General features: G+C 39.5%; 1 protein-coding gene and 1 long non-coding RNA gene across 8 annotated transcripts in view; one reads left to right on the forward strand and one right to left on the reverse strand.

Moving 5' to 3' along the window:
• LOC135253224 (uncharacterized) overlaps window positions 1-6,696 on the forward strand; it is an 80,791-nt gene extending 74,095 nt beyond the window's left edge. The window contains exon 4 of the long non-coding RNA XR_010329559.1: window positions 6,516-6,696. This is a non-coding gene — a long non-coding RNA (uncharacterized LOC135253224). The remainder of the gene's footprint in view (window positions 1-6,515) is intronic.
• A 64-nt stretch (window positions 6,697-6,760) lies between these two features.
• Window positions 6,761-14,820, reverse strand: part of col11a1a (collagen, type XI, alpha 1a) — a 93,413-nt gene continuing 85,353 nt past the window's right edge. For all 7 annotated transcript variants that reach the window (XM_064332236.1, XM_064332235.1, XM_064332231.1 and 4 more), the window contains 12 exons: window positions 14,284-14,391; window positions 13,563-13,616; window positions 13,415-13,468; window positions 12,187-12,294; window positions 11,296-11,349; window positions 11,143-11,178; window positions 10,980-11,033; window positions 10,359-10,605; window positions 9,669-9,781; window positions 9,046-9,114; window positions 8,266-8,499; window positions 6,761-8,029 (listed from right to left, as the gene is read on the reverse strand). In XM_064332236.1, the coding sequence (XP_064188306.1) occupies window positions 7,883-8,029; window positions 8,266-8,499; window positions 9,046-9,114; window positions 9,669-9,781; window positions 10,359-10,605; window positions 10,980-11,033; window positions 11,143-11,178; window positions 11,296-11,349; window positions 12,187-12,294; window positions 13,415-13,468; window positions 13,563-13,616; window positions 14,284-14,391 (1,278 nt within the window). In that variant the 3' untranslated portion in view covers window positions 6,761-7,882. The remainder of the gene's footprint in view (window positions 8,030-8,265; window positions 8,500-9,045; window positions 9,115-9,668; window positions 9,782-10,358; window positions 10,606-10,979; window positions 11,034-11,142; window positions 11,179-11,295; window positions 11,350-12,186; window positions 12,295-13,414; window positions 13,469-13,562; window positions 13,617-14,283; window positions 14,392-14,820) is intronic.

Consider the following 14,820-nt stretch of genomic DNA (forward strand, 5'->3'; position numbering starts at 1 on the left):
TAACATGAGTAACTGTAGTGAATATACAAAGAACAGACACTGAAAATGTACACTCCTGGGCAAAAAAAATGGGCCAAGCCCAAAATGGCAACTTAACAACAAATCATTGGTCAGAAAATTAGCAAGAATTTTAAAAATGCACTCCTGAGACCTCCTGCGCCACCATTTGCTCATTTACTTTTGCTATAGTGAACTGTTCGGGGAAAAGCTAGAAACAGGGAAATTCACTTATACAGTAGACAAATTAAAGTTACAATCTCAAAGATTTCAGTTTCGTTCTCTTTGGCGGTACCAATGGCGAGAAGCGGTAATTGCAGGTGTGTTTTTGGACCTCACTTCCCATAGATCCAACCGGATCTATCCAGTGTCGCCTGTGTGATGTCAGTCAGTTGGCACCTGGGCCACGCCTACTATTACACTTATTATTTATTGAATAAAAAATGGTTGTTATACAAGTTCATTGTCTAACATTAGGCTAACTTAAGCTGTCTTTACATTGCCGAGCCGGGTTAAAATGCTGTAGCAGACCTGGGGTAGAATTAGTGATGATCAATTTCCACAAACGTTCTTTATCCACCTTTTGCTCGGTATGAACATCTTTACAGTGCAGAGAAGAATTTGTGGGATTCGCTGTGGCTCGTGCAATTATGTATCTCCTGCATCATCATCGTGAATGATTGTTGTGTGATATTTTTGAAACAACTGCCTTGTTTCTGGTTTTGCTAGCTAAACTGTTCAAGAATAAAGCTGAGCTGGGTGTTAAATTAGCAATCAGAATAAGAAGAATAAAACAAAAACAAAGGAGATTTCATCAAAAAAGGGCATCAAGGCTGAATGAACATATGACGAAGCGTAATAAAATAATAACAACGCTAATCCATACTGCCGTATTCTTTTATTTAGTTTTCTCCGGCTTGACATCTTTACACAGAAATCAGACCCGACTCTGCTCCACCTATACCCCGGCTTATATATTGATGAACTTGACGGCAATGTAAATAACGGTAACGTTAAGGCGGTAACAGTTGAGATCAATGATTCGCAACGAGACAAAACGGTTTTAGAATGTTGCAGAGAAAATTGCAGCGGTGTGAACTGGTTAGTTGCAGAGCCTCTGAAGCCGTTGCCTAGGGTCTCAAAAGACCCACCTTGTCAAATCGCCAAGTGCAGTTTTAGAACGTTTACAATCAGACATCTTGGAATTTTGCAAGTTGCATCCAGTCTCGTTGGCCTTTAGTTAGCTACATTGCAACGCTGCAACAAGGTAGCATTGCATTCGAGAGACGGTTTGCGAGGTTGGTACCGGTCGGTAGCGTTAGCTAGCATTTTTTCTAATTGTTAGCTGACATTAGATTGTGTTAATTACATTAGCTAGCTAGCTAACGCAACGTTACCTGATATGAGAGATGGATACTGTGCGCAACGTTGTCTAAACTAATGCCTTTATTGACATGGTCCGGTAGCTAGCGTTAGCTGTGCAAATAGCTATGTAATTTAGTAACGTTACATTGTCATCAAATGTAATACGAAATCTACATCAACAAATAATATGACCTCTCATGTTACACAAAAACTTATTAGGGACCCATAACCCCCCCACCTTTAATGCTAGCAGACATTGGAAAAAACAGTACGCCGCTCACACACAAGTGAGTAGAAGAGCAAGCCTGTTGCGTTGCCTCCGCCTACCCTCTCTGGCGGACCAACCACTGACGGGTGATGGAAAACGCGTCACTATCTATGCGCCACTTGTGATTTTTTCCCGGGAATGTCGCCACAGACACCCAGTTCTTTAATCATAAATTATAATAATAATAATATAAATTAATATAATAATAGGCTCAATCACCATTGTGTTACCTAATTCAGCGATAGATAGTGACTTAACAGATATTTATTTTAATGAAAATCTTTGAGATTATTACTTTAACATAATGTCAAATAAAATAGTCATGTTTTGTATTTGGTTGCATATCATTTGCATGCCATGACTTCCTGCTGTCTGTGACCTATCAACATCATCAGAGTCTGGATATTTTATTTTCAGGTTGTCCTACAAGCAATACAAAAACTCTCTGCATTTGAATGGATCTCTATGGGAATTGGAGGGTGGGACTAGATTCAGCTGTAAATTATGCTGGTACAGTATGGAACACATTTGTTGGCTAAATGGCTTTAAGTCATCAAGGGTCCAAGGCATCAAATGAGCCTCAAACCACCGTGCTGCTGCCAGATATGCAGTAGATACTACAAGCATTGTTTCTCCTGATTAATTTTCCTGTTGAACTCAATGGAAAAAATATTCAGGAGAAACAATGCTTGTAGTATCTACTGCATATCTGGTAGCAGCACGGTGGTTTGAGGCTCATTTGATACCTTGGACCCTTGATGACTTCAGCCCATTTAGCCAACAAATGTGTTCCATACCGTATCAGCATAATTTACAGCTGAATCTAGTCCCACCCCCCATTTCCCATAGAGATCCATTCAAATGCAAAGAGTTTTTGTATCGCTTGTAGGACAACCTGGAGGGTGGGGGGCGGATGGGTGGGGAGTGAGGGGGTTGTGGTTGTGGATGTGTGGGTGAGTGGGTGTGTGTATGGGGATGTTTTCCATCTGCTGGATGAGCATAATATAGTTTTACCCATTAATTTCCTATGGAGGTCATTTTATACCCGGAACACCACAGGTGTAACAAAGTTGACTAAACCACTCAAAAATCAATGAAAGTGGTGATCAGCAATTTTGTATGTTCAAATGCCTAGTGTGGAGGAAAACATGAGGTCTTGAGGTAATCAGATGAAAATCACAATATATATGATTTATGAAAGTTGTAAATCGGTCAGATTTAACCGGAACACAGGAGGAAGGTTAAGAATGCACGTTGAATATGTATAACTGGGCTGTGTGTTTGTGGTGCGTTGGCCCAGCATTGTCATTTTTGTTTGGTCCTTGTGTACGGTAAGTTTTGGACCTTAGGGTAGGAGGTTTAAACAAGCTTACTTACTGTGTTTAACTATTTGTATGTGTTTATAACAAAACTATGTATGTAGCTAAGTGGCACAATGGAGAGGTACTGGGAAGGAATGACCTTCAAGGAGGAAGGAATGTGGATGAGCTAACATAGATAGATAATGATCTGTGTGTACTACCAAGTTTAAACAGCAATGCTTTTAGTACCAAGGGGAGACAAGAGGCTTGACACAGAGGTTTGAGAAGGTCATGAATGTAAACATGACTTGGAGGATACTTTGTAATTGGAGTGGAATTCATATATAAAAGTAACTTTGCTATAAGCATATAATCTGGTGGTATATGTATGACCATTGTTTGCTTGCTTGCATATGTCATATCCTAATCAATAGTCTATGTATTTCTATTGAATACTGAATGTATTTTGTATGATGTAAAATGAAGATAAACTGTACGAAACAAGATGGTATGCGAAGGGAGAATAAGAACACCCTCCTCCGCCTTAAGGCGCCAGGAACATAGACGTTCCGTCAGGGTTTCTGGGATGAAGTAAAAAGGTTCTCAGGAAAACAGAAAGTTGGTATGGGAGGGGGAGTGAGAAAGTGTCATGCCATGCGGATTACCTCATAGGAAGATAGCTTTCAAAAAGATATAAGGCAGAACTTGTGAACAGAAGTTCGAGACTCTGTTCTCGAACTCTGTGATTGGTGCTTGAACAGTTTCTTCTATTTGCCCAAATAAAAGTGTAATGCTGAATTACTCTGCGACCTGACTGAGTTACTTTGCCTCCATTGAAGGTAAAATCCACAACAGTGTTATCACCTTCATCCTATGCACTTTGTATTGGCTGCTTCACTAGTCGCTGCTAATGCTATGCAAATCACCCTAGAATGGCCTAGATGATAAAACTGAATAAACAATAGATCAACACAGAACAGCATTTCCCTGGTGACATCTATTGCCTCATTGACAATGCTCTTGAACAATCACCTCAGCTACAATGGTAGCTCTCACATATATGCCTTAATATGTGGTCTCATTTACAGGTTGGCGATTTCACAGAAACTCTCCCAAACATAGCAGAATATGTATGATACACTTGGAAAATCTTTCATCAAATTCAGTTTTCTTGAGTTAGAAAACTAAATACACGGGCTTTGTGGAAGAGAATTTATATGTATTAAGGGATAAAAAAAGAATACTCTTTCTCACAATTATAAACTTGGGTCTTAAAAAGAAATAAAATGAAAATGAATGTAAATGTTTTCATTTGTCTTTAAATTGCATTTAATGCAAATGTAAAAAAAAAAAAAAGATGTACTTATTGCAGTGACAATTTGATACAATTAACTTATATTATTGAAAACTTGAAAACTACCCAGCCCATATTTCTTGCATATACAGTATTATGTAAATGATTGAAGAGGGAATTCTTAGACTTAAAATTGATGACACTGCCATGGTTATTTACTTAGATATTACACAATGGGAAGGAGTAGAATCCTTTAAAATTTTAACCAAATAGAAGTGAAAATATATTAAATATGTTAAATAAATATGTTAAAGACCAGAAGTTTGTGAACGAACCAGTCTTTATAGTATGTGTTGTTTTCCAACTAGGAATAATCACATGACCTAGACATACAGTATGTCAAATTGTCAAACAGGAAATTAACAGGCATGCTTCATTGCCCTACTGTCAGCGGCCACTTTATTAGGTACAGTATCTTGGACAGGGGGGTAGGCAACCCTGGTCCAAGAGTGAAAGTGAAAATTATGGTTTTTGTTCCATCTGATCTTAATTACATGGGTTTGAAGGATGAGTAAAAGTCTGAGCCTGAATATTCTGAATAGTGAAACTCGAAACTCGAAATGTGAAACGAGTGCCTCCAGCACATGGTCACATGCGTTAATTAAACCTGATTAAATAAAATGAATCCAGTTAAATAGTTATAGGTTTGGATGGAGCAAAAACCAAGACCATCTCTGGCACTTTTTGCATCCAGAACAGTTGAAAGTCTTTGAGGCATAGATTCCACCAGGTGCTGGAGACATTCCATAGGGATTTTGCTCCATGCTGACTCGATAGGATCACACAGTTTAGGCAGTTACACATGTTGTGAACCTCCTGTTCCAGCTCAACCCAAAGATGATCTATTGGGCTGACATCTGTGGATGGTACAGGCTATTGAAGTAAACTGAAGTCACTGTCATGTTTGTATAACCAGGATCAGATGATATGTGCTTTGTGACATGGTGCATTATCCTGCTGGATGTATCCATTTGAGAAAGGGTATATTGTGGCCATAAAGGAATTCACATGGTCAGCAACAATGCTAAAGTATGCTGTGGCATACTTAATCATGCTCAACTGCTATTAAGGGGCCTAATGTGTGCTAAGAAAATATTCCCCACACCATTAAACCACCAGCCTGCAAAATTGACACAAGGCAGGATAGATCCATGGATTCCTGCAGTTTATGCCAAATGCTGACCCTTCCATCTGCACGTTGCAGAAATTGAGATTTTCCAGACCAGGGGCCTCATTTATAAAAATGTTCTTAGATGTATACTTGAACTTAGTCTTAAGATCATTTCCGACGGTGTGCTTACGTTCGATTCATAAAAGATACTGAGCATAAAAAACCTTGCTTATGCAGGTTCTAAGAAGCCCTAACTTACGCACCTGTGATTTATAAATCTCAAATTAACTTAAAATTGACGGCAACTGAACGTGCCTTACACTCAGCGATTTCCCCTTATATAATGCTAGCACAAATGAGGGTTTAGTCAGGAATAACCATGGGCGAAAAGAGAAAAGCAAACTTTCTGGAAGATCATCATGAGCAAAAAAGTCATTCCGCTCTCTGAAAACTCTCTCGCTTCCAAAAGCACTGTTTTCCATGTCTTCCAATAATGCAAGAACAGCCATGGTTACTTTTTTTCTAATTTGACACACTATTTATAGAACATCGCATCCTGTTTTTAATTCAAAACACCTTGCGTCTGGCAATTCATTCCTCACAGCTTTAATTGATAATTCCTATCAAATTGTTCATAAAGCTAATGCAAAGTTCACCACAGGCTTGGACACATATGCGTCCCAAACTGCAATACCCCTACATAACCAGCACTTACGTCAAGTCTAGACTTTGCATAGAGATAAGATCATTTCCACGTCAAAGTAAGGTTTTATAAATAACTACTTATAAGTGATTTTCTGCGTAAGTCATACTTAAGATCACAATTGATCGTAAGTCCGTTCTATAAATGAGGCCCCAGGTGAAATTTTTCTTATCTTCAACCACCCAGTTTTGGTGATCACATGCCCACTGTAGCCTCATCTTCCTGTTGTTAGCTGATAGGAGAGGAACCTGACATGGTCTTCAATGCTGCAGCCCATTCGCTTCAATGTTCGTGTTGAGCATTCAGAGATGTCCTTCTGTATACCACTGTTGTAAAAAAGCTGTTATTTGAGCATCTGTGGCCATTCTGTTACCTTGTACTGACTTCTGCCTTTTCTTTATTGTATTATTCTCTAGAGACTGTAGTGCATGAAAATCCCAGGATGCCAGTTGTTTCTGAGATGCTGGAACCACCACGTCTGGCACCAACAATCATACCACGGTCAAAGTCGCAGACCATGTCTGCAATCTTTTTATATTGCATGGCAGCCACATGTTTAACTGTTTGGAGGAGGAGGTTATTCGCATTAATAAACCGATATACCTAATAAAATGGCCACTCAGTTTTCTTTTTTAAACAATCACACAATGCACACCATAAATCCATTTTTGTTTAGAATCCAGTTTTAATATTTTGAATGAACCATAAAAAGCACATTAAAACATTTTCTCATTTTAGTTACAAAAATGGGTCATCTAAGAGGGCTTATCATTGCATTCACAAAAGATCTGAACAAAAGATGTCTAACAAGAAAGTGTTTTTCTCTTTAAAAATTCCCCATCCCAAATATATAAACTTAATTGTTTAACCAAGGTATATACAGGGCATAACATCCTCACAGCCGAACGATGACCTAAAACGTTTGAGGTATACGACCAAAAACAAAAACCAAACAAACAAAACAACAAAACAAAACAAAAAAAAAAACAAATAAAATTAAATAAAAGAAGAATGAATGCCATGGTTGCTTAAAACGAGCACAAGAAACAGCGTAAATGAAACATGTTGCGTTTAGTGTGCTGGTGAAAATCTTCCAGTTGTTACCCGATGTTTTGAAGGGAAATGCAAATGACCCAGAGGTTTTTTTTTGGTGGTCAATATATACAAAGGGGATACATTATAATTAGAAATAGGGACTTGTTTGAATGCTCATTTTATTTGCTTCATAACAGGTACACAGTATTCATTGACAACATATTAGAATTTTTTTAAACTTATATATTTTTTTTGTGTGTGTAACCAACATTTAAAATTAAGAGCCAGATGAAATTCTGATACACATGCAAGTTTTGAAAGTGGATTCATAAAGAACAGTATTGTACAAAATAATAATTACAGTTTATCAAAATACACCTTCTTAGCACCTCATTTTATTCTGTTTTGAACAAGCACCATCGTAGTCATTTTTCATACAGCACCAGGAGAATCCTGAAAACGGGGGTGTGGGGGGTGGGGGGGTTTCTCTGTTCTGTGGACCTCCACGTGTTGTTGCCGGGGTACCACTTTCTGCTGTGGTACCACATGTCCTTCACGATTTTCCTTAACGGGTTTAAGTCATGTGATTCTGGCCCTACAAGGGCAACAAGTATTTCCTAGATAATACATACATGGCAAGACATGTTTGCTACACCATTCTTATTCAAAACTTGCATGTGGCATGAGGAGGACTGGTGGTACCAAGTCTCGACCTGCTTGCTGTCGCTGTTCTGTCCTTCCTGCCAGGTTAACCAAGGAAGCAGACAGGGCCGACTTCAAACCCAAACTTCTGTTCTGTATCCCCAAAGTCACTGAACATCACGTCGATGATGGGAACCTGATCGATTTTCGGAGTGTCAATCTCCATCACAGTCTTTCCATAGCCGTTCCTCAACTGTAAAGAGAAAAGACATTAAAAAACCTTCAGCACTGCATCCCTCAAACAAGTTTCTAAGTATCTCAGCATCTTCAACCAATCCACTGATGACTGAACGGCATAATTCCCAAAATAGCTTGTCTGTCTGGTACAGCGCCAAACACTTAGAATAAAAGCAGAAATTTGATTTTCAGTTTGTAATCAGGGGGTCGGTATATTTTAAATTTCATTCCACCCACAGCAGCAGTACGTACCGCGCAGCCGTCTGAGAGGGCTTTGATGTAGGGGTTGTTGTTGTAAGACATCTCCTCGTCATTGGAGCCCAGGAACCTCAGCGCTTTGTTGTAGCTGTCGGTTGTGGCGTCGTGCCAGGCCACTGACTGGTGGCAGTTGTAGGTAAAGTTCTGTCTGGCTGAAGCGCTCAGTAGTTTCAGGAATGTCATCTGAACCATGTTTATTATATTTCCTTCCACATCTACGTATGACAGCTGTGGAGAAACAATGGAAGCAAGGTAAACTACGTGTCACTTCAGTTGAGCAGTTTAGCACTTGTAATGGATTGAAAAAACATTTGCTTATTTTCACTTCTGAGATACTATGTGAGAAATAAAGCTCATTTTGGATTGTTATTTTGTATATATGTCTACACATTAAAGCCACACATCTCAGACACACATACCCTATTATTCTCGAATGTTACAGCTTTACCCTCAAACAGAATAAAGGATATTATTACCAGGCAGAATTTAATAAATTCAGAAACTCAAAAGCAATTTTTTCCTTTTACCACCTACATCATCTATTGAACAAAAAAATACTACATTTGCCCAACAGGTGTTCTTGGTTCAATCTGCATTTATTGCATTTATGCAATAACCCTAACCCTAACCACTGGTGTTGTGGTCTTTTAAATGGCTTACACAGACAGATTTATGACACTCTGTACCTTCTCAGTGGCCAGAGAAAGCTTTTAATTTTGTGTTGGCTGAACTGGGATGATTCATTCCGGATAAGGGTGCAAAAAGATCACTTACTATTTTACCACGCTTAAATTCACTGTACCATGATCCTGGAACCTCTTTGGGCCAGGTGGATATTTTGACCTATAGCATTAAGAAAAGAAAAAATGAAAGAAGGGGGAAGAGATGACACAGATTAGCATTCCCGACAGTCTGTGTTTCCTTTGATCAAATCATCCGTTTAAAAACACGCTGGGTGCAGGTGCCTCATTATGAATGTATTTATGCCTTTTTAGATCAAATACACATATCAAGCATACATGAGTTCAGACTTTCTATTCTAGAAGAAAATGTTCCAGCTAAAGGCACTGCCTGAATATAAACCTTGCAACATAATGCAGAACTTATGGCAAAAGGGAATACCAGTCTATCAGTAACGATGTGTGCCAAGAGCTTTTACTGTACTGGGAAAACAATCTGCTGTTGGAAAGTTACTCTAATATTTTTTTTGCCAGGGGTTTATTTATATACTGAAGTATAATTAAACTTTAAAACTAGTGGATTGAACCATTTTAGAGTGAAGGTTTTCTCTCTCTCTCTCTCTCTCTCTCTTATAAATTTTCTTTTACAAATACAGTGCTTATTACCACTGCAGTTTCCATGCAATTATATATTGCTCCAACATAAATGACACTTACCCCATTAGATTTCTTATCAGGGTAGATGCAGGTTTCTCCGCCTGATGTAAAGTTACAGTATACTTTGAAGGAGTCGCCTGAGCAGCCTTGGTTTGGATCAATCCAATATTCACCTGCAGAATCCCACGAATATAAATAGAATTTGAATATGTAAACAGTTATGGAAACATTTCCATTGGTGCTGCTGTAATATTACTGCTATATATAATATTACAGTTGCAATAAAGAGTTTCATATACATTTCCTTCAAAATTTCAAATGAAAAATAAGGATACAGTTAGACAGATACAGAGTTATGCGCATCCCAAAATGTACCAAAAATGAATGATTGCAAGTGGGAAAATATATCCTGGATATAATAAGCACAAAACCAAGCAGATGTGTGCTTTATAGAAGACCAATAAAACCGAGAAGGGTGAAACACTACAATGGAAAATTTCTGGCTTCAACAATTAATGAGCCAGAACAAAGCTGGAACAAAGGCCTAGCCACCAGCGATTCAATGAATGTTAAATATACCGCTAAACAGCCATGTCGGTGTTATTTAAATGCGGTGCTGAAACGCAATTAAATTTTCCATTTAAAACACACCATAATCGCACAGAACTGTGCAAAAGGCATTAGGAATTAGGTGCTTTCGTATCTGTCCCAAAGAGGCAGTTAATTGCCGTTCAAGCCTAGCTTACTCACCATCAGGGAAATCAGGGTGGCAAAGCTGCAGGTCTTTGCAGGTTCTGGCAGGGTTCGTCTGTGTGCCCATGGGGTACTTCATGCGCTCGATGTCCTGCTTGAGGGCATTAAGGGACCCGAAGATATCCTCCATGCCATCTGCGTAGTCCATCATGTTTCCAGCTGCATCGGCCTGGTAGTCGGATGACCGCTTGGTCTTCTTGGGTGACTGGATGGGCAGGGGCTGGATGACCTCACCAGGTGGACCCTTCACAAGAACAACAAACCATTCTCTTCAAACAAACCTCTCTCTTTTGGGATCATGTAAAATTCACAGCACTCCTTACTTTTTCATAATTAACACTTTTAATCTTTCTAACAAATGCTTGGATTTACACAGATTTATTGCCCTATTATTTCCAGGAACAAAAATAATTTCTGCCATAACAATAAAACTACTACTATTACTGCTACTGCTACTACTACTACTACTACTACTACTAATAATAATAATAATAATAATAATAACAACACTATAGGACTTGTGAGGTTCCTTCTCCATGTATTCATTCAGCAACAATGAAGTGGGAAAAACGGTCTTGTCTTCAAAAGCCTGAATGGTTGATTCAACAAGATACTTACAGGTGGACCGGGTGGCCCAATCAGTCCTGTGTCTCCCTTCTGACCAACCGGACCCTGGAAAAACATGGGAGGACAACATTAGCTCTGATTATGGGACTGGCGCTGGCTAAGTCAGTGTCACCCTGTTTTTTTGGTTGTGATAGAAGAAAGGAATGGAACTCACGCTTGAACCCTTAGAACCCTTTGGACCTTGTGAACCCTAAAAGACAAAAGAAGGTTGTACATGTCATTTAAAAAATACAACAATAACTAAATTTGATCAATACTTATATTTCAATTGAAAGAAAACTAAGAACTGACAAGACGGCCTACTTACAGGTAAGCCAGGAGGCCCGGGAGGACCGACGGGGCCTGCCGCACCAGAAATACCCTGTGGGCGAAGAGCAAGTCATACGGGCCGTACAGTTCAATAATGATCTCATTCATGGCCTCACTCAAATAGTGTAGCCTTACTCCTCTCTCTCTTCTGATTGAGCCTCCCTCTGAAAGAGCCAGAGATGTGGCTGACTCACTGGACTGAGAGAGTAAATTAAAGGGCTTCTCCCCATATTAAAATCAAAGGATTTGCTGGATGTCATCAAGTTTGAAAAGGGTCATTTATCTTTGTGTGACCTTACCTTCTGCCTCCCCAGTGATTAAGTCCTTTAGAATGTCTAACTTAATATTATGAAGAAAATAGCCATTCTGCCGCTTGCTGTTTTATCAAGTCAAAAACTGGAGTTGAAGGTCTGGAATTTGCATGTGCCGTTCTTTTTTTCCTTTTTCTTTTTTTTTGCTCACTTCAACAGAAGGGCAATACAATTTCAATATGCATAATTGGAAAATGTTCCAATCTATTCCACAGCTTTAAATCATCACAAGGGGACTCAGAAGGCTACTCTAACCTCAAATTGCTTATTTGTTCAATATGCTATGTTTATTTAAAAATGGACAAGGCCATTAATATCACACTTCAAGCTTTTCTGTGACCTTCAATGAGCATATTTATACATTTCTATCACAGAGTAATAAAATATTGCTTTCATTTGTAAAGGCAAATGCAATGCTGAGAGAAATGTCGCATCAGACACACTGGCCCGATATTATTGCAATGTCATGCGGTCAGGTCTGCCACGGTGGTTTCTCCTCTGATCTTGCAGGAACCTCAGATATAGGGCAGGGCAGACGCTGGCAGTGTGATGGACGTTTGATTAATTACAGTACTTACGCTGTCACCCTTATTGCCAGGAGAGCCTTGTGGGCCAGGCAAGCCTCTGTCTCCCTTCTCGCCCTGCTCACCAGGTGGGCCGATTAACCCAATGAGACCTGGGTGACCCTGAGGGGAGAAAGTCAGGCAAGGAAGTCAAGCGATGTGGAGATTCAGGAGCCTGCCTTGTAACATGGTGGTAACAGTTTTATGAAACCTTGGACAGGGCACCAGCATGTTAACCTTAATACTGGGGCAATACATACTACAAGATATGTAACCGCCCGAAATGAGGTTGCATGCAAAACAAATGCAGGTAAAATACTACTGTACAGGAGAATACAATACAAACTGGTAACAATACAAACAGTGTGTTGATAAGACATGGCTTGTATGGTGCTTGTAATGCATTCTCTTCACTGTGCTGTATAGGTTTTGTGGGTTGGATTTAGAATTGTAGTGAAAAAGGATAGTTTGATTTGATTTTCTTTGTTTTCCATTGTGCAAAAATTCACAATTCAATGTGAATTTATCCAGCTCTGACAGTGAAAAAATAGTTCCATGAAAACATGGCAGCCTCTTCAACTTTTCATAAAATATTCAGGGCCATCATACTCAGGGTATTTTTCTCCTTCCATGCTTCATTTGTACGGGCCATATTAAACCCAATCAGAACAGACTTCACACCTAATTCACTGCCTACAGCTGAAACCTGTTTTGCCACCTGCTACCCCCTACTCTGTCCTCCCACAGCCTTACAGCAAATGGCTGGCCTGCAATGAAAATACTTTCCAAGCCCATTTCAGTTCTACATAAACAGAGCCCCAAGTGGCTGTGTGTCTCCTGCCAAATTATTGAAGAAATTGCAATATGGCCACCTTAACCATACATCGTTTTGCAGGAGGAACCTAGAACAATTTGGGAAATCACAAAAAAATTGTAAAGAACATCCAGCCTTTCACGCTACATTGGCTATTCCCTGTGTCTTCTATTCGCAGATAGCATGTGTGCGTGGCATTAGCCATGCTTCTTTCTGCGAAAGATTTCCTTGAAAGTGATGGGATGCTTCTTGTTTAGCTGTGAAAATTGCACAGGCCCATCGCTTCATCCTGTGTGTACCCATGTAATGCTGACAGGCTATTCGGTCTCAAATTCATATGTGGTTCTATTTTAAAAACTTCCATTTGGTGTTCAATTTTCCAATTTCAGGATCTCAGAAATGGAATCAAGTAACAAGAAATGGTCTTACCTTTTCACCCTTAGAGCCAGGGTCACCCTTCAAGCCAGGCAGACCAGGGGGACCCTAAAAATAAAATAAATGAGAATGAGATTGGATTTGCCAGCACAACTGTGTGGTCATTATCTGAAAGGTCAGTGTCCAGTGTCTCTCATCTTACCATAGGTCCAGGGGGTCCATCTTGTCCAGGAGAGCCAGGGAGTCCTTGTTCACCCTGCGAAGATGCATTTAATTAGCCTGGCATAATCCTCCCCTGTCCCTCTGTGGCATGAATATCATTCTACATGTAGCACAAGAATGTCACTGCGTGTTAAAATAAAAATACCTATGTGCATGTGCGTCATGTGCTCCAATTCATTATTCTGTGGTTATTTCTGCCATGCCTTTGAGAGCTTTTGACAGTAAAGATTTATTGCGTTGTTTAAGCAGGACTGTATAAGAACAGTGACAGTTGTATCGACAGCATCATCCGGACAAGGACAGGTCAGACTAAGAGTGAGTCGATTTGCAAGACTCCATTGTAGGAGCATCAATGAAGGATCTTTAGAGTGCATCTTGGATGTACTTCAGGCTTGTAACAGCACACTTTATGGTTTCAAATGAATATTCGATTCATGATTCTATGATTTTCCTTGGTGGTTCCAGGTCAACATAAGTTAACTAACATTTAGTGTCTTACTGAAGTTGCACTGACATTTGCTGGTCAAGAAATGCTGTTAACCAGATCTAGCACTGTTGCTCATACAATGTATGTTCACTTTTATTGAAAGTCACTTTGGATAAACATCTGCTCAATTAACATAATCCAATGAAATTTTTTAATGAAGCTAAATACTTTTCAAATCATTTTGCTTAATCTCAGGCTTAGCTGGTTAACTCACAACAGGGCCAGGGATTCCTCTGAGACCCTCTGGACCAGGCTTTCCTGGGGGCCCCTGGGGGCCAACGGGCCCCGTCTTTCCAGGTGGACCCTCAGCTCCAGCTTCACCCTGTGAAGAGGATTTTCACAAATTCACACCATTCTGATTGATACTGTGCTGACATATTACACTTTATATTGCATTCAGTTGATGGGGTAACAACATTAGGATTGAGTGTATGATAGCACTACAATACATCTAATGGGTTAAAGCATTTGGTAGTCTGTGTATGCATAATTACACACAACCCCTTTACCAACCAGTTACTACTTGCTTATTACGTAACAGTGTATGTATTGTTTAACGCTTGTTGCTAAAGTAATTGACATATTTCTACAGGATTTATATCAACAGGAAAGTTTGATACCCCAACACATCTTTTTAGTTTTACAGAAACCATACATTAAACAGCCCACAAGGGCAGGACTATAACCACATGATATCATTACACAATATTGCAGTGTGCGATTAGAAAATATAATAAATCATCTCTGCCAG

This window comes from Anguilla rostrata, chromosome 4 (genome assembly GCF_018555375.3).
Source record: "Anguilla rostrata isolate EN2019 chromosome 4, ASM1855537v3, whole genome shotgun sequence".
Lineage (NCBI taxonomy): Eukaryota > Metazoa > Chordata > Actinopteri > Anguilliformes > Anguillidae > Anguilla > Anguilla rostrata.